At 30.4% G+C, this 18,629-nt stretch overlaps 1 protein-coding gene and 1 long non-coding RNA gene across 2 annotated transcripts; both read right to left on the reverse strand.

The window, feature by feature from the left end:
- Positions 1–1,370: 1,370 nt before the first annotated feature.
- LOC146887638 (uncharacterized) lies at positions 1,371–2,288 on the reverse strand. The gene is made up of 4 exons (XM_085670315.1): positions 2,157–2,288; positions 1,911–2,065; positions 1,700–1,820; positions 1,371–1,524 (listed from the first exon to the last, which is right to left on the reverse strand). Exons 1-3 carry the CDS (start codon positions 2,286–2,288, stop codon positions 1,706–1,708), a joined length of 402 nt encoding a protein of 133 aa, XP_085526441.1. The 3' UTR covers positions 1,371–1,524; positions 1,700–1,705.
- Positions 2,289–2,376: 88 nt separating this feature from the next.
- LOC146887639 (uncharacterized) lies at positions 2,377–3,469 on the reverse strand. The gene is made up of 3 exons (XR_014993409.1): positions 3,323–3,469; positions 2,923–3,189; positions 2,377–2,839 (listed from the first exon to the last, which is right to left on the reverse strand). It is a non-coding gene; the product is annotated as an uncharacterized LOC146887639 (long non-coding RNA).
- Between the last annotated feature and the right edge of the window lie 15,160 nt (positions 3,470–18,629).

Consider the following 18,629-nt stretch of genomic DNA (forward strand, 5'->3'; position numbering starts at 1 on the left):
AATAAAATTTTTAAATTAATTTTGAGAAAGTAAAAATAACTTTAAAAAAATTATAAAGAAATAAACATTTTTTTAATAAATAAAAATAAATAAGAAGTTGAAACAGTAATAGCACATAAAAATAATTTAATAAAATATTAAGATAAAAGATAACTAATTAATAAAAGAATAAAAGATAACATTTAAATAATTGTACAATTATGATTAAGAAAATAAAAATCAACTTTTATCCTTTAAATGCAAAGTTACAAAGGTTTGTTGATTTTTTAATCAATCTGTTTGATGAAGGAATAATGGTTTTCAAAATAATGTAGTTGAAAAATATACATAGATAAAAACTTAATGACTTTGATGTAGCTAGCATCATAATGTAGTTGACATTAAAACTAATATCAAAACTTCGACATTAGGCTAGCAATATATACTAAATTTTAAAAATAACCATATACAACAAAAGGTATATAAATTTCTAGAAATCTATTTAAAAAAGGTGAACAAATGGTGAAAATAAATGATTTTTTATAACCCAAAACAAAAGGAAAAACCTATACTGAAATTAATTAATTTAATGTAGCTAGCATGATTATGGTGTTGACAATGTAAAATTATATCAACACACTTTGTTTCAGCTAGCAAATTTTGAATGTAAACATAGAGTACAAAATTAAAAATAAGCATGAAAACTATTCATAATTAAATTAAAAGTAATATTGTTTTCAAAATAACAACCTAAGACAAACACAAAATAATGGTCATGAGTACAAATACATAACAGCAGCAAATGTTTTTCAAAAAATAACATAATAAACATAAAAATCCAAATAAAGTCTATCACTTTTCAATCTTGATATTCTTCTTCAACATCTTCACTAGAATCTTCTTGTTTTCTTGAGCCATAGATCGACTTTGTCTTTTAAGTGTTGGAATAGGTGGTTGAGTAGCCAAATAAAGATTGTCCAGATGAGATGATTCTTTGCGTGTTAACTCATGAATTTGAACATCAATTACATTTTTATTTTTCAAGGATTCATCGGGAGGAACATGGCTTGATACTATATTGTTCAAATCATCACTTAGAGTCTCAACATCATTTGATTCTTTTGTGAATTTGATCAACAAATACTAAAAAAAACATATTAGCATATACAAAGCTTTACAAAATAAGTTAAATTGTAATCTTCAACTACCTCTGCAATGGAATCAGATGAAATTTGATTTGTTCGCTCATTTAATTTGCTTTCTTCTTCATTTGCAGAGAATAGATCCTAAAAATTGTATACAAATATTAATAATAAAAAAATTAAAGAAAAATATAGGCTAACACGTAAAAAAAAAAAATCTTACCAAAGACTTAATTTCAACATCTGAAAAGCTTTCAATTACTTTTTCATCCATGCAAACTTTTTTAACTCTGAATGATTGTTCAAATTTGCTATTATAATCATTCTTGCACTCAACTTTGAACATATAGATCTTATCAATTAGGACTTCAAACTCTTTAGGCAAGTCTCCAGTAGCAATGTTCTATTAAAAAAAGACATTTAAGTTAATGTACAACAATAATGAGTAAAATAAGTGGAAACGGAGTACCCAATATAGAATAGGAAATAATTGATTGTGAATTCTTTTGAAAATCAAACAAAACATTTAAGTTAAATGTCAACAATATAAGCACAAAGGATTAGATTAAAAACTTAACCTTGTCTTACAAGTCAAGAATGTCAGAGCATGATTTCTTCAACATTGCACTTGCATCACGATCAAATACAACAAAAGTTGTAGAATCCGTAGCATCAATTACACGAAGTTTTAGTTTATACCTAAAAAAAACAATAAAGACATTATGAACATTATTAAGTTTTCTTAATATTATATTAATAAAATCATGTTCTGAATATTGAAAATATTACCAAGGTGTAACCTTAATGACATGCTTGTTACACTTTTCACAAAAAAACATTTTGGAATCAGGATAAACTGCTTTGTTGCAGATACATGCTGTATACCACCAATCATCATGATCTAGCACATGTTTGACAGTAGCTTTTACTACAAAAGTACTTTCCTATAAAATAAAGAATATCAAATTATGAACAAAAAATAAATGGTCATTAAATAAAAATATTTATGTGCAACATAGAGACAAATATTTGAACCTGCTTAAAATCTTTTAGACCTTCAATTGAACTCCTAGGATGCAGCTTAATGAAATCATCTTCTAAGCTAACTTTAGAAGAAGCAGAAAATTGGGTAAGAGCTTGAGAAGGAGATTCAGTACTATCCCCCATCCTACGTTAAAAAAATGTTATATTACAAAGATATACATATATCTATCTACAAACAAAGATATATGTTATGTATATATACTTACATTTTTTTCAACTTGGTTGCATCTTCACCATCACAGTTAAAAATTATCTTGGTACAGTTCATACAGTTTTGAATAGAAACTTTATCTACAAAAGAGAACATGTCAAAAAGATTTTTATTCATTAATACAACTGTAATAATCTGGTTTATGTTAGTTACCTTGGAAGGTCTTCACTTTGCAATAATGCAAAGCAATGACAACATGTTGATCCTCTCCAGAGGCCAGAAATGCATTTAACATATCAACATATTGACCAAATAAAGTACACTCCAGTTGCAAATTATTGAATGTTAAAAATCACATAAAAAGAGAAGTAGATGAAATACATGAAAAAAAACAATAAAGAAGAAACCCAAATGAAATCCGCTTACCCATAAGCTTCAATAAGGATGACATTCATTTTGGTTTTCTTACCAGCTTTCTCTAGCTCCCTCTCTGTTCCAACACTAGTAAACATCCCAATGACATCTAAAGAAAGAGGAAAAAGAAAGAAAAAAAATTAACAAAAAGTTATACAAAAAAATGAAGAAAAATAAGTAAAACATACTTACTAACTAAGTAATCTGTGTCAAAATCAGCAGCTATGATTGTTGAAAAAGGGGTGTATGAAGTTGTAGTTTTCGGAACTAAGGTACTTTGCACCATATTGACCTTGGTTCCAAATTGGAAGTTGATCTTATAGGCGTGTTTTGTGGTTCTATAAGAACCACCATTACATGAAACACTAAAAGATTGGATGGTTAAACCTTATCCTCTTTGATTTCAGACTGGAATTTGTATATCAATGTGCGTCTAACAGATGCATGGATTAGTACACCCTGAAAAACAGATTCATAAATGAAAAAATAGAAGCAGATTTAAACTTATAAAAAATATTTAAACTTTTGGGTAAAAATAAAAAATTTTGGAAAATTCAAAAAATAAAAGGCGTTATTAGTTTAAGGAAGATACCTATTGGTCATGAAGAACAATTTCCATGGAAAATGGAGTTTTTCCTTTTGTGTAATCTTCAACAAACCATAACCTTACAACTCTTGCAAGGATATTCCAACTCTCCTTCTCAGGGTTGAGTTCTTGTAAGGAGTGAGTGTGTTTTTGGATAATAGACATGGTTGAAGGAATAAGGGAAATGAGGGAAATTAGAGTATAGTAAGGAATGAAGAAAGGTTTGCAGAAATGTATTTGTACAAAACATAAAAACATAAAAAAAAAGATTGGAAGATATTTACTGAAACAACACGCAGACTGTGGTTTAGGTAAAACAAATGGAGTAAAAATTGGGAGAAGTGACTGACAAAAATACGAAGATCACAGAAAAAAAACAAAAGCTATTTTTCACATGGCTCAATGTTGTGCAATAAAAGGAAATATGGCAGAAAGCAGTACAAAAAGACAAGAAAAAGTAACTTTAAATGTTGGAAAAGGTTGACAAATCAACGAAAATAGGAAATAAAGATCTTATTTCAAATAAAGATGTAAATGAAAAATGTTGTAACGTAAATGAAAAAGGAAAGAACTCAATTGATGTATGCATATCCAAAGACATAAGAATTAAATAAACATGAAATGTTGGGGCTTCTTTTAAGTTGAGGTAGAATCAGATCAAATTTCAACATACATTAAGAATATAAGGTCAAATTACATCCGGCTAAAATTATAAAGGAACTATCTCATGTAATTGAAAACAATAAAATATGCAATAGGTCAATAAAAATAAATTTTGAAACGGTAGTATGGACTTTCTTTGAATCAACAATAAAACAATAAAAAAAAATATATGTTAAAGGGATTCCATTATATAAATATTATTGACTTACATTTAAAAGTTAGTTACCATTACAAACGACTCCTTGGTCTCTGTTTACATGAGTGCAATATTTGCTTATGACTTCAGATGACAACAATTTCTGCATTCCAACAAAATTATACCTGAAATCTTGGAGTGTCTTGAAAGTTAAGGTGAATTAAACAAATATTTAATCAAAACAATGAAAGACATGTTTAATCAAAACATATGAATTAAACAATTAAACAATAAAACATATTAAAGGAATTCAATTATAAATTTAATTATAATGGAGAAAAATAAATTTGATCAGCAACTGGAATCCGTAGTGCACGTCAGGATGAAGTTATCTTATTAGAGTTAATGAAGGAATAAACCCAAAAACAATCTACAGAAACAAAAAAAGCAAAAGCATGAGTTAGAACAACATATCAGATTGATGAAGTAAGAGAAAATAGAAAAATAAAAAAAAATGAAATTAACCTCAAATGTTGGGGTTCGAATTAAGCAAACATGAAATGGTGGGATCTCTTGATAGTTGATGTACAATCACATCAAATTTGAGCAAACATTAAGAATAAAAAAGATTAATAAGTGAAGCAAATTTCTCAGTTAATAGAAACCAATAAAACATGCAATAGGCCACAAAAATAGATTTTTAAAACTGTAGTATGGAAGATCTTTGAATGAAAGATACAACAACAAAAGAAATCAATACAACAAATTCATAAATAATTCATAAAGAATCAACAACAAATTATCTTATGACATAAGATGACAACAGTTTCTGCATTTAAGGTTGAGGGACAATAAGAATTAAACATCAGAAAAGAAAATCAAAGATCTTCTTCATCAGACATCAGAAAATCAATAACAATGAAAGACATGTTTAATCAAAACATATGAATTAAACAGTTAAACAATACAACATATTAAAGGAATTCATTTCATTACAACATATTCTCATCAGAAGTGGAGAAAAAGAAATTTGATCAGCAACTGGAATACGTAGTGCACATCAGGATGAAATAAACTTATTAGAGTTAATGAAGGAATAAACCAAAAAACAAACTACATAAACAAAAAAAACAAAAACATGAGTTAGAAGAACATATCAGATTGAAATGGTAGGGTGTGAGTCTACGTCCACAAAGAAGTGGAGAGGGTCTGATTCAGCAAAGACATCGAGAGGGTTTCAAAAGGTATAGAACCACAAAAAAAATCTCCACAGAGAAAAACATGAGTAAGAAATGAAAAATTAGGGTTTCAAAATTAAAAGTGAAGAGATCAAAGTTATTACCAAAGAGCGATGGAGAGCATTTGAGGCGGCGTTAGAGAGATGGGCGCACAGAAGAACAAAAACAATCTACACAAACAAAACAAACCAAAAAATGAGTTAGAAGACAAAAAAATTGATGTTTACGAAGTTGAATTCACTGAGACTAAGAACAAAAAATTAGGGTTTGAGGATCGCGTTTCAGGTGGCGCCAGAGAGGTGGCTAGGGTTTGATGAGGCAGAAAGGGGGAGAGTGCGATTCGAATGGAGAGGGTTTCAGTAAAGAGAATCGTGGAGATGGTTTGACACGGCAAAAATGTCGAATGAAGTTGAGAAGGAAAAGAGGTGGATCGCGTTTGTGGTGGAAGAGCGAGAGAGACCGTCTGAAGCACAAAAACCATCTACACAATCAAAACAAACCAAAAAATTAGTTAGAAGCAAAAAAAATTGATGTTAACAAAGTTGGAATCACTGAGATTAAGAAAAAAAAATTAGGGTTTGAGGATAGCGTTTCAGGCGGCGTTTGTGGAGGAAGACCAAGAGAGACCGTTTGAGGCGACGGCAGAGAGGTGGCTAGGGTTTGAGGACGCATAGAAGTGGAGAATGCGTAAAACAGGGTAGGGTTCGAGAGAGGGAAAATGAAGAGAGGTGTAGAACGTTATTTGGTGTCATGTTTGTGGAGGAAGAGCGAAATAGAGCGACTGAGGTGGAGGCAGAGGCAAAGAGATGGGTAGGGTTTGAGGAAGGAGACAAGTGGAGAGTGCGTAAACGGCCTGAGAGGGTAGGGTTCGAGAGACGTGGAGAACGTTATTTCGTGTCGCGTTTGTGGAGGAAGAGCGAAACAGAGCGATTGAGGTGGAGGCGGAGGCAGAGAGGTGGCTAGGGTTTGAGGAAGGATATTCCCTGTTCCACCTACATGTTAGGCGGAACAGTGTAGTAGTCCAATGGCACATGTTAGGCGGTGATTTTTCTTCAGCAAGTATATTGAGTCAACGAAATAAATTTAACAAATTTCGTATCCATCAATAAGCTTAACAAGTCTCGTATCCACGAGCACATTGATTCCATGTTCCACCTACATTTCTAGGCACCCATTTGCTCTATTTGTCCTTCTAGAATTTAAATGAAGTAGACGACACTTCCTGTTGTTGCCTGTCCTTATCTAGCTGCTTCTATAATCTTCTTTTAGTATTATTTCTCCTTCTTGTTCTCTTTATCTCAGTATAAAGAATCAAATTTTCAACCAATTTTTGACCTTGCATACAATAAGTAACTACAAGGCAAGTAAGCATAGAAAGATCAAAACAATATAATTAAAAACTAATAAATATCTACAATGATTCACAAGAAAATATGAAATTCATTAAGACTACCAAATATTTTGGCACAAGTTAGAATTAGCGATCCCAAAAATTTGTTAAGGATTAACGAGAATAGAATTGCAACTAATTAGCCATGGATTAGTGAGAATAGAATTGCGAAAAATTAACTATGGGTTAACGAGAAAAAATGTGCGAAAAATTAGCTATAGATTAGAGAGAACACAATTGCAAAAACTAACAACTGTTTGGTGGGAATGAAATTGCGACAAATAAGATACCAATTAGCTATAACAAAATTGCGACAAATTAGGTACCGAGTACTGAGAGCAATGTTGTGACACATTAGCTACAAACTTATGTGAGCAAAGTTGCGAGAAAGTAGCTACAAATTATATAGAAATTATAAAACTTTCTCACCTCAATTAACGAAGAATTAGCGACGAATTGACCACAAAATAGCGAGAAATTATATCTTTCTATACTTAGAAACCTGGATTTAGCAACAAAAAAAACATTTTCTAGCAATTTGATAGTTAATCTTTCGCAAAAGTTGTTAGCACAGGATTAGTTGCAGAATAGCCAACAGCTATTTTGGAGCTAATATGCAAATATTTTATAGTGTTTGGTGATGATTTTCCTTTAGAAAGTGTATTTAGTTGATGTAATAAACTGAACAAGTGTCAGTCCCATAAGGACTTATGCTAAATTTTAAGATAGTTAAAATCTGCTATTAAATTTTACATAGAAAGAAAAAAAATTATGACTTTTCATATTTCTTTTTCTCTATATATTTATGTATCTCCTTTTCAATTTTTTTTCCCATTTCATTTTTGGGACATCATTAGTTTCAATAGATAAGACTTTTTTTATTTTATTTCATGTAATGGCATGGATAATATAATGCCTTATTTACCATTCAACCAAATCACACATTATGAAAGCAAAATAGAACATGCTATTACGTAATTATAATTACCCACAATTAAAATTTTTAAAATTTTATTAATTAAATAATTTAAAAGTTTTGATATAATTTATTTCCTAAATTTCTTATTTATAGTTTTTTTTTCCGATATCAATTGACATATCATTAAAACGATTTACAACATAAATTGGACTTTCATTTTTATTTTTTATGAATATTTGATGTGATGAACAATAGAAACTTAATTATGAGGAATGCATTAATTTTACTTATAAATAAATATTAATTATTATATTTTATTATTTTCAGCAAAACTTTATATATATATATATATTTATTTATGTATTCAACTATTTTTAAAATTATATTTATTTAATACCATATTTAATCATTGGATTAAGAATAAAAATTGAATATAGATACATTATTATAATTAAAATTAAAAAAGATATACATACATTAATTTTACTCTGACTAATACATAATTTTTGAAAGACTTAAACAGGAAATATCGATCAATATAATATATATATATACAAACATACATTAATGATAAAATTAAAAAAATGTATAAAAAAATTATATGGCTATTAATTCCATAAAAGCATACATACACACACATCTATATATGAGGCAAGGAGTAGAATATTGAAATTAAAATCAAGAGAAAGAAGATGAATGTGTCTTTGGTTTTGCTCCTACTAATCGTTGTTTCCATTGAGATTGGTATGTGATATAAGGTTTTGAAATTGATTTTTTGTTTTAAATAAGTTTGTGACGTTGAGACTAATGGCTTAACATTGAATATATCATGTATCTTTTATAAAACAGAAAGCGATGGACCATTGAAAATGATAGAGGGAAAAGTTTGTGAAGTGAAGCTATATGACTATTGCGAAAGCGATAATTGCTTAGTTGATTGCCCAAAGAAATATGGAGCAGGAGCAAGTGCTCATTGTAGCCTCACTGGGGAGTGCTTATGCGATTATCCATGCTAAGGTGCTTGTCACCTTCTTTTCCGACCTTCTCTCTGATATGGGGAATTGAGTCATTAATTGCACCCTCAAAACTCCAATTCAAATGAAATAAAATTATTCTCTTCTCATTATATTTATTTATGCTCTTCTCAATCATTTTCCAGAGTTTATATATTCTTTACTTCACACAATAACCCTTGAATTTTGTTCATATATATGTCAATGGATAGTGAAATGTTTACTTTTGATCTTATCCACATTAGTTATTATAAACAAAATTGAAACAACTTTTTACGTACTACATTTTATAAAAAAGTATAAATATATTTTGCAATTTTTCCCTTTTCTAAATTTATGTATTTCATTTATATTTTTCACTTCTTTTTCTAAAATTGAAGTCTTTTATAATTTATGAATTGAATTTCAATTGAAATATCTTAATACGACCGGCGATTAAAATCAGTATTGTGTTAACTCTATCTAAGTTGAAACTTTGTCAAATCCACTAAAATTAGAAATTTATGCTTTCTTTAATTAATATTAATAAAGGTCATAATAATTTTATTTTTATTATGAAAATTTTTTTTCTTAAATAAACCGGTGTTATATTTCGCTGAGCCATATATTAAAAATAAGATCATAATATTTTTCAATCAAAACTATATATAAAAACATAAAAACATAAAAACACACACACACACATATATATATATATTTATCTATTTATATTCGTTTATTTATTTATTGATTAATAATTGTATTAATGTGTGTAATTATGAATCATCATAAACAACGCACCGGAACCAATGCATGCATTGATTTTTCTATATATATGTATAACATCATACATTCAAAATACAAACAAATGTTGCAAGTTTTCATTTGTCTAAAAAATTGTTGCACGTGATTTGTTTAGAATTTGAAAGCATCATATTGTAAAATCAAATCAATCGTTCGTGCATTAAAAGCTTACACATCCTAAACATACTCCAGTTTCCCTAATTAATCCAAAAACTGTGAGAAACATGATTATTAAAAGTCACAATATACTACTTTAGCTTATAATATACAAAACCATGAAACTCAACATTTTAATTTCGGAATTCACAATTTGAAAAACTTTAACATTTTACAATAACAAAAAGAGAGTAATTGGAAAGTTATTAATTTATGTTTGCTTATTGCTTTGAAGTAAAAACTATATAATGATATAAAAAATCGAAGATTGAAAGTGTACACAACATTCTCGCATTGAATAAAAACAAAAAGGGAGAGGGGGTGTAGCGTAGGATGATGAGACTGGATCCTGTCAACATCTTCAAAGTAATCCTTAGAATCATCATTATAATCAGTGTAGTAGTCCAAGGGCACATGTTAGGTGGTGATTTTTCTTCAGCAAGTATATTGAGGTGACGTAATAACCTTAAGACATCTTGTATCCATGAATAAGCTTAACAAGTCTTGTATCCACGAACACATTGATTCCTTGTTCCACCTATATTCCTAGGCACCCATTTGCTCAATTTGACCTTGTAGAATTTAAATGAAGTGGACGACACTTCCTGTGGTTGCCTGTCCTTATCTAGTTGCTTCGATAATCTTCTTTTAGTATTATTTCTCCTTGTTGTTCTCTCTATCTCAGTATAAAGAATAAAATTTTCAACCAATTTTTCACTTTGCAAACAATAAGTAACTACAAGGCAAGTAAGCATAGAAAGATCAAAACACTATAATTAAAAACAAATAAATATGTTCAAGGATTCACAAGAAAATTTCAAATTCATTAAGACGACCAAATATTTTGGCACAAGTTCCTATTAGCGATGCCAAATATTTGTTAAGGATTAACGAGAATAGAATTGTAACTAATTAGCTATGGATTAGTAAGAATAGAATTGTAAAAAATTAACTATGGGTTAACGAAAACAAATGTGTGAAAAAGTAGCTATAGATTAGAGAGAACACAATTGCAAAAACTAACAACTGTTTGGTGGGAATGAAATTGCAACAAATAAGATACCAATTAGCTAGAACAAAATTGCGACAAATCAGGTACCGAGTACTGAGAGCACTATTGTGACACATTACCTACAAACTTATGCGAGGAAATTTGCGAGAAAGTAGCTACAAATTATATAGAAATTATAAAACTTGCTCACCTCATTTAAGGAGGAATTGGCGACGAATTGACCACAAAATAGCGAGAAATTATATATTTCTATGCTTAGCAACCTGGATTTAGCAAAAAAAAACATTTTCTAGGAATTTGAGAGTTAATCTTTCGCAAAAGTTGTTAGCGCAAGATTATCTTCAGAATAGCCAAGAAATATTTTGGAGCTAATATGGAAATATTTTATAGTTTTAGGTGATGATTTTCCTTTAGAAATTGTACTTAGTTTATGTAATAAACTTAACAAGTGTCATTTCCACTAGGACTTATGCCAAATTTTAAGACAGTTATAATCTACTATTAAATTTTGCATAAAATGAAAAAAAAAAATTATGACTTTTCATATTTCTTTTTCTTTTTATATTTATGTATCTCCATTTCAATTTTTTTCCCATTTCATTTTCGGGACATCATTAGTTTCAATAGATAACATTTTTTTTTCCATTTCATGTAATAGCATGGATAATATAATGTATCATTTACCATTCATCCAAATCATACATTATAAAAGCAAAAGAGAACATGGTATTAGGTAATTATAATAACCCACGATTAAAATTTTTGAAATTTTATTAATAAAATTTTTCATATATTTATTTCCTAAATTTCTTATTTATAGTTTTTTTTCCGAAATTAAAACGATTTACAATATAAATTGGACTTTCAATTTTATTTTTTAATAATTTTATATGTGATAAACAATAGTAAATTAATTATGAAGAATCTATCAATTTTACTTATAAATATATATTAATTATTATATTTTATTATTTTTAGAAAAAAATTCTATATATATATATATATTTATTTATATATTCAACTATTTTTAAAATTATATTTATTTAATACCATATTTAATCATTGGATTAAGAATAAAAATTGAAAATAGATACATTATTATAATTAAAATTAAAAAAGACATACATACATTAATTTTACTCTAACTAATACATAATTTTTGAAAGACTTAAACAGGAAATATCGATCAATATAATATATATATACAAACATACATTAATGATAAAATTACAAAAAATGTATAAAAAAATTCTATGGCTATTAATTCGATAAAAGCATACATACACACACATCTATATATGAGGCAAGGAGTAGAATATTGAAATTAAAATCAAGAGAAAGAAGATGAAGGTGTCTTTGGTTTTGCTCCTTCTAATCGTTGTTTCCATTGAGATTGGTATGTGATATAAGGTCTTGAAGTTGATTTTTGGTTTTAAATAAGTTTGTGACGTCGAGACTAATGGCTTAAATTTGAATATATTATGTATCTTTTGTGAAACAGAAAGCGATGGACCATTGAAAATGATAGAGGGAAAAGTATGTGAATTGAAGCTATATGACTATTGCGAAAGCGATAATTGCTTGGTTGATTGCCCAAAGAAATATGGAGCAGGAGCAAGTGCTCATTGTAGCCCCACTTGGGAGTGCTTATGCGATTATCCATGCTAAGGTGCTTGTCACCTTCTTTTCCGACCTTCTATCTGATTGTATGGGGAATTGAGTCATTAATTGTACCATTAAACTCTAATTCAAACGAAACAAAATCATTCTCTTCTCATTATATTTATTTATGTTCTTCTCAATCATTTTCCAGAGTTTATATATTCTTTACTTCACACAATAACCCTTGAATTTTGTTCATATATATGTCAATAGATAGTGAAATTTTTACTTTTGATCTTACCCATATTAGTTATTATAAACAAAATTGAAACAACTTTTTACCTACTACATTTTATAAAAAACTATAAATATATTTTGCAGTTTTTTTCTTTTCTAAATTTATGTATTTCATTTATATTTTTCACTTCTTTTTCCAAAATTGATGTCTTTTATAATTTATGAATTGAATTTCAATTGAAATATCTTAATACGACCGAGGATTAAAATCAATACTTTGTTAAATCTATCTAAGATGGAACTTTGCCAACTCCACTAAAAGTAAAAATTTATGCTTTCTTTAATTAATATTAATAAAGGTCCTAATAATTTTATTTTTTATAACGAAAAACTTTTTTTTTCTTAAATAAACCGGTGTTATATTTCGTTGTGTCATATATTAAAAATAAGATCGTAATATGTTTCAACCAAAACAATATATAAAAACATAATATTTTTTTGTTCAAAAATAATATTAGTAACATTTTTAGGAAATAAATTCACTGGAATAAAATTATACACACACACACACACATATATATATATATATATATATATATATTCGTTTATTTATTTATTGTTTCATAATTGTATTAATGTGTGCAATTATGAATCATCATAAACAACGCACTAGAACCAATGCATGCATTGATTTTTCGGTATATATGTATAACATCATTATTCAAAATCAAAACAAATCTTACAAGTTCTCTTTGTCTAAAAAATAATTGCTCACGTGATTTGTTTAGAATTTGAAAGCATCATATTGTAAAATCAAATCAACCGTTCGTGCATTAAAAGCTTACACATCCTACACATACTCCAATTTCTCTAATTAATCCAAAAACTGTGAGAAGCATGATTATTAAAAATCACAATATATTACTTAAGCTTATAATATACAAAACCATGAAACTCAACATTTTAATTTCCGAATTCACAATTTGAAAAACATTTTACATTAACAAAAATAGATAATTGGAAAGTTATTAATTTATGTTTGCTTATTGCTTGGAAGAAAAAACTATAAATGAGATAAAAAAATCGAAGATTGAAAGTGCACACAACATTCTCGCATTGCTTAAAAACAAAAAAGAGAGAGGGGGTGTAGCGTAGGATAATAAGACTGGATCCTGTCAACATCTTCAAAGTAATCCTTGGAATCATCATTGTAATCAGTGTAGTAGTCCAATGGCACATGTTAGGCGGTGATTTTTCTTCAGCAAGTATATTGAGTCGACGAAATAAATTTAACACATCTCGTATCCATGAATAAGCTTAACAAGTCTCGTATCTACGAGCACATTGATTCCCTGTTCCACCTACATTTCTAGGCACCCATTTGCTCTATTTGTCCTTCTAGAATTTAAATGAAGTGGACGACACTTCCTGTTGTTGCCTGTCCTTATCTAGCTGCTTTTATAATCTTCTTTTAGTATTATTTCTCCTTCTTGTTCTTTTTATCTCAGTATAAAGTGTAACATCCCGTCAGGATATTATGGATTTATAAATAAAATAAAATAAATAAATAAATAACAACACATTTAATAATACCTCATTTTTCCAAAATGCGGGAAAATTTAAAATTTATTAAATGAGCAAATAAAGTTCATAACCATATGTTCCAACACTAAAGAAACAATGTTATAAAATCACCCATCAGGGTTTACAACTGTTTCCAAAAGCCATAAAGAAACATAAAATTTCCCAAGTCGAGCCCCTCTCCGCGACTAAGCTTCACCTGAGCCACCTGCATCAACAACATCTGCTCCCTGTACCGTGTACACGATCATCGCCAAACACACGCAGATAGGGTGAGCTTAACAGATAAATCATACATATATATTACAAATATGTATATGTTCACATACACACGTATTACCATACATAACTTGAACTTTCCACATTATTGTATACTTTAATTCCTACCATCTGACCCTCAATCAGATCATTTGTGTTCTACATCATCTAAGGATTACTTCAAGGTGACTTGCTGCCATACCTATCGGGCACAACCGATAGAGCACGTACGAGAAAACATGCTACGGATCATACACCGTAACACCAGGTAGAGTTCCCATATACGAACATAGTCCGTATCGTCCCAAGACTACCAAACTTGTCAGCCAACAACTGAGGAGGGCAATCTATCTGGACCCATCCGTACTGGCCACAACCAGCACACTCATACCGTCAACACTCTCCAACCCGAGCCACAACTCAAGGGTTTCTCGTGTTCATCCGCCATCCCGAGTCAACACTCAAGAGATGCTATTCTGAGCCACAACTCAAGGAATACCACGTGTTTAACCCTTATCCCGAGCCACAACTCAAGGGATACGTTCTGAGCCATAACTCAAGGAACACCAGCAACCCCACCTTTAAAGCACCACTAGACGCCTTGTAGATCACAAATACACAATCAAAATTCAAAGCTGCAGCAGTATAAATCGCCTGACGGGGGACACGTGCCGCCAGGCGCTGCTAGCTCCCTGACCGCCTGGCGGGTGTCATGTACCGCCAGGCGCCAAGCACCTTCAAACACATAATCCTAGTCGCCACCACCTGGCGATTAAGTCGCCACCGCCCAGCGCCAATGCTCCTAAACATCACTGTTATTGCTCCGTTCGCCAGGCGGAATCTCCCTCTCCGCCATGTGCCACTCACTCCAGAGCCATTTGTGTATTGGCTATTGCCTGGCGGTCTCAACCCTACCGCCAGGCGCCATATTAGTAAGTTGCACAGTACTATCTTTAGATTGCTCAACCAGATTACACCATGACTCAATTCACCCAACTTCATCACGTAATTTCCTTCTCATCCACTTACACTCACTCCCAATAATTAACCCATTACACAAATTCTAGACTTTCATTTGGGTTCGCTAACCCGACTTATAAGAGGGTAATTTGGTTTAGCTCTATTATTTATCACATGAGACGTACCCTTCAGCATTTCCTACCTCTGTTACCCTCTGATTTTTCCAGCTATGAATACAATAATACTAAGGTCAATATCTCTCACCATTTCAATTACTATCTTTGCTCTCAGGACCCAAAGCTAACATTATCAATTAACCTTAAGGTTTCCCCATTCAGTCGTTATTACCCAACACATAACTCTAATTTATCGAACCTCAGAGTCATTAGTGCGACATTAATTTTTATCCTACACAACCATTACACCTCCTGCAGTTTGCATCTTATCCTTCCCTTCTTTCCAAGTAATATAATCTCCTCTCATACTCTCTTCTCACATCTTTCCTCTTCACCCTCCAACTTGCTTCCCAATATAGCTACCACCCTCACTGTTTCACGCGACCACTCACCTAAGTCTCACTACCGCGGAAGCGCCTGGCGCCAAGCTCCGCGTCGCCAGGCGGCACAAAGAATTCTAGGCATTTCCCAGTCTCACAGCCCCTGCAAAATGATCCCCTTCAAATTTGAAGGCTCTTTTATCCCCTTCGCAATACATTTTCTCCTAGAACCTAATGCTAATGTCACCGACACTACATAGTCTAATTTCCAACAAACCAGTTACAATATAATTAACTTTTATAATCCTAATTCTACCAATATGCTAATACTCAAACCCAAACCATTTCCTTACACTGTTTCATAACATTAAACCTTACTCTTCGTTGTAATTCAATGACAATCAAGTTAAAACATCTCTTAACTACTACCCCCCATGTATTCCTCAATCAATTCCCTCCAGGACGCCCAAAATCACAGAAAATCAAGCTACATAGACTTGCATCGCTTGGCGGAAATTCATCACCGCCAGGCAGTTCAAAAAAGAACCCAGAAACATGGTTACAGATTCGTGTTGCCTAGCGGTACAGGGCTTCACCGCCAGGCAGTTTCTTCAAGAACCCAGAAAACACTCACACAGGCATGCGCCGCCTAGCGGCTATGTAGAGCCCGCCAGGCAGTTTCTGGAAATTTCCCAGAAATCAAAATTTCACAAAGACAACAGTGATCATGCATCCAGGCCCACATATTATTCATGAAATTAAATAATAAAACAATCAGAAACGGAGTCCAGCTCTCCTAACCTGGTTTTCCTTCGCTTAAGCTTGATGATTAGAATTTCTCCCTACGCCAATGGTGTCCTTAGCCTTCGCACAATTCAGTCCCCAAAAATCCCTCTCAAACCTCACAAGCTCTCATATTTTCGTGCTCTCTCTATGGGTATATTTTCCAGCTTGCCAAACCTTAGCTATTAACCTAGTTTTACCTTTTAAAGTGTGCCTAAAAACTAGCTAAATGCCTTAGGACGGAAATTTAGTATTAAGTGGTGTTCAATGTCATTCACCAACTCATTATGGCTATTTTTCAGCCACCCCTGCCATACCACTAGGGTTTCCTTTCAACCTTTTCATATTCAAGCCAAATCCAAAAATGCCAAAAAAATAAAGTTTAATGTAAGTTCTCCAAGGCTTGATCCCATAACCATGCAATTACCAAATCAATATCAGACCATTTAACCAATTCATATTCCATGCTAGAAATCATAATTCAATTATTATATTATACCAAAACAGGATTACATAGATTTAAATAATAAAACAATAACATCCAAAGTTAGTATACATAAAACTCAAACCCAAGTCCTCTAACAATCAAAGTACTCTCAACCACATGAGCTAGCACATTTCCACGTCATAGCAACCATAATTTAAAGTCATAATTAATTCCACACCCGCAATTTATTAATTAATTATTCATTTAATTAATTAAATCCTACGGGTCTTACATAAAGAAACAAATTTTCAACCAATTTTCTACCTTGCATACAATAAGTAACTACAAGGAAAGTAAGCATAGAAAGATCAAAACAATATAATTAAAAACTAATAAATATCTACAAAGATTCACAAGAAAATCTGAAATTCATTAAGACTACCAAATATTTTGGCACAAGTTACAATTAGCGATCCCAAAAATTTATTAAGGATTAACGAGAATAGAATTGCAACTAATTGGCTATGGATTAGTGAGAATAGAATTGGGAAAAATTAACTATGGGTTAACGAGAAAAAATGTGCAAAAAATTAGCTATAGATTAGAGAGAACACAATTGCAAAAACTAAAAACTGTTTGGTGGGAATGAAATTGCGACAAATAAGATACCAAATAGCTAGAACAAAATTGCGACAAATTAGGTACCGAGTACTGAGAGCAATGTTGTGACACATTAGCTACAAACTTATGTGAGCAAAGTTGCGAGAAAGTAGCTACAAATTATATAGAAATTATAATAAAACTTTCTCACCTCAATTAACGAAGAATTAGCGACGAATTGACCATAAAATAGCGAGAAATTATATCTTTCTATACTTAGCAACCTGGATTTAGCAAAAAAAAAACATTTTCTAGCAATTTGATAGTTAATCTTTCGCAAAAGTTGTTAGCGCAGGATTAGCTGTAGAATAGCCAACAAATATTTTGGAGCTAATATGCAAATATTTTATAGTCTTAGGTGATGATTTTCCTTTAGACAGTGTATTTAGTTTTTGTAATAAACTGAACAAGTGTCATTTCCATAAGGACTTATGCCAAATTTTAAGATAGTTACAATCCGCTATTAAATTTTACATAAAAAGAAAAAAAAATTATTTCTTTTCATATTTCTTTTTCTCTACATATTTATGTATCTCCTTTTCAAAAAAATTTTCCCATTTCATTTTTGGGACATCATTAGTTTCAATAGATAACATTATTTTTTTTTATTTCATGTAATAGCATGAATAATATAATGCTTCATTTACCATTTAACCAAATCACACATTATAAAAGCAAAATAGAACATGCTATTACGTAATTATAATTACCCACAATTAAAATTTTTTAAATTTTATTAATTAAATAATTTAAAAGTTTTGATATAATTTATTTCCTAAATTTCTTATTTATAGTTTTTTTCCAATAACAATTGACATATCATTAAAACGATTTACAACCTAAATTGGACTTTCATTTTTATTTTTTATGAATATTTGATGTGATGAACAATAGAAAATTAATTATGAGGAATGTATCAATTTTACTTATAAATAAATATTAATTATTATATTTTATTATTTTCAGCAAAACTTTATATATATATATATATATTTATTT

This window comes from Vigna unguiculata, chromosome 3 (genome assembly GCF_037176805.1).
Source record: "Vigna unguiculata cultivar grain cowpea cultivar isolate G323 ecotype 2 chromosome 3, ASM3717680v1, whole genome shotgun sequence".
In the NCBI taxonomy this organism is placed as follows: Eukaryota; Viridiplantae; Streptophyta; class Magnoliopsida; order Fabales; family Fabaceae; genus Vigna; species Vigna unguiculata.

What these genes read in the sequence shown, in the direction of transcription:
- LOC146887638 (XM_085670315.1), bottom strand. Translation starts at nt 2,288, where the DNA reads ATGGGGGATAGTACTGAATCTCCTTCTCAAGCTCTTACCCAATTTTCT. An exon ending in GTCTAAAAGATTTTAAGCAG is followed by an intron (nt 2,066 to 2,156) that starts GTTCAAATATTT and finishes TTTATTTTATAG; the next exon opens with GAAAGTACTTTTGTAGTAAA. An exon ending in GTCATTAAGGTTACACCTTG is followed by an intron (nt 1,821 to 1,910) that starts GTAATATTTTCA and finishes TGTTTTTTTTAG; the next exon opens with GTATAAACTAAAACTTCGTG.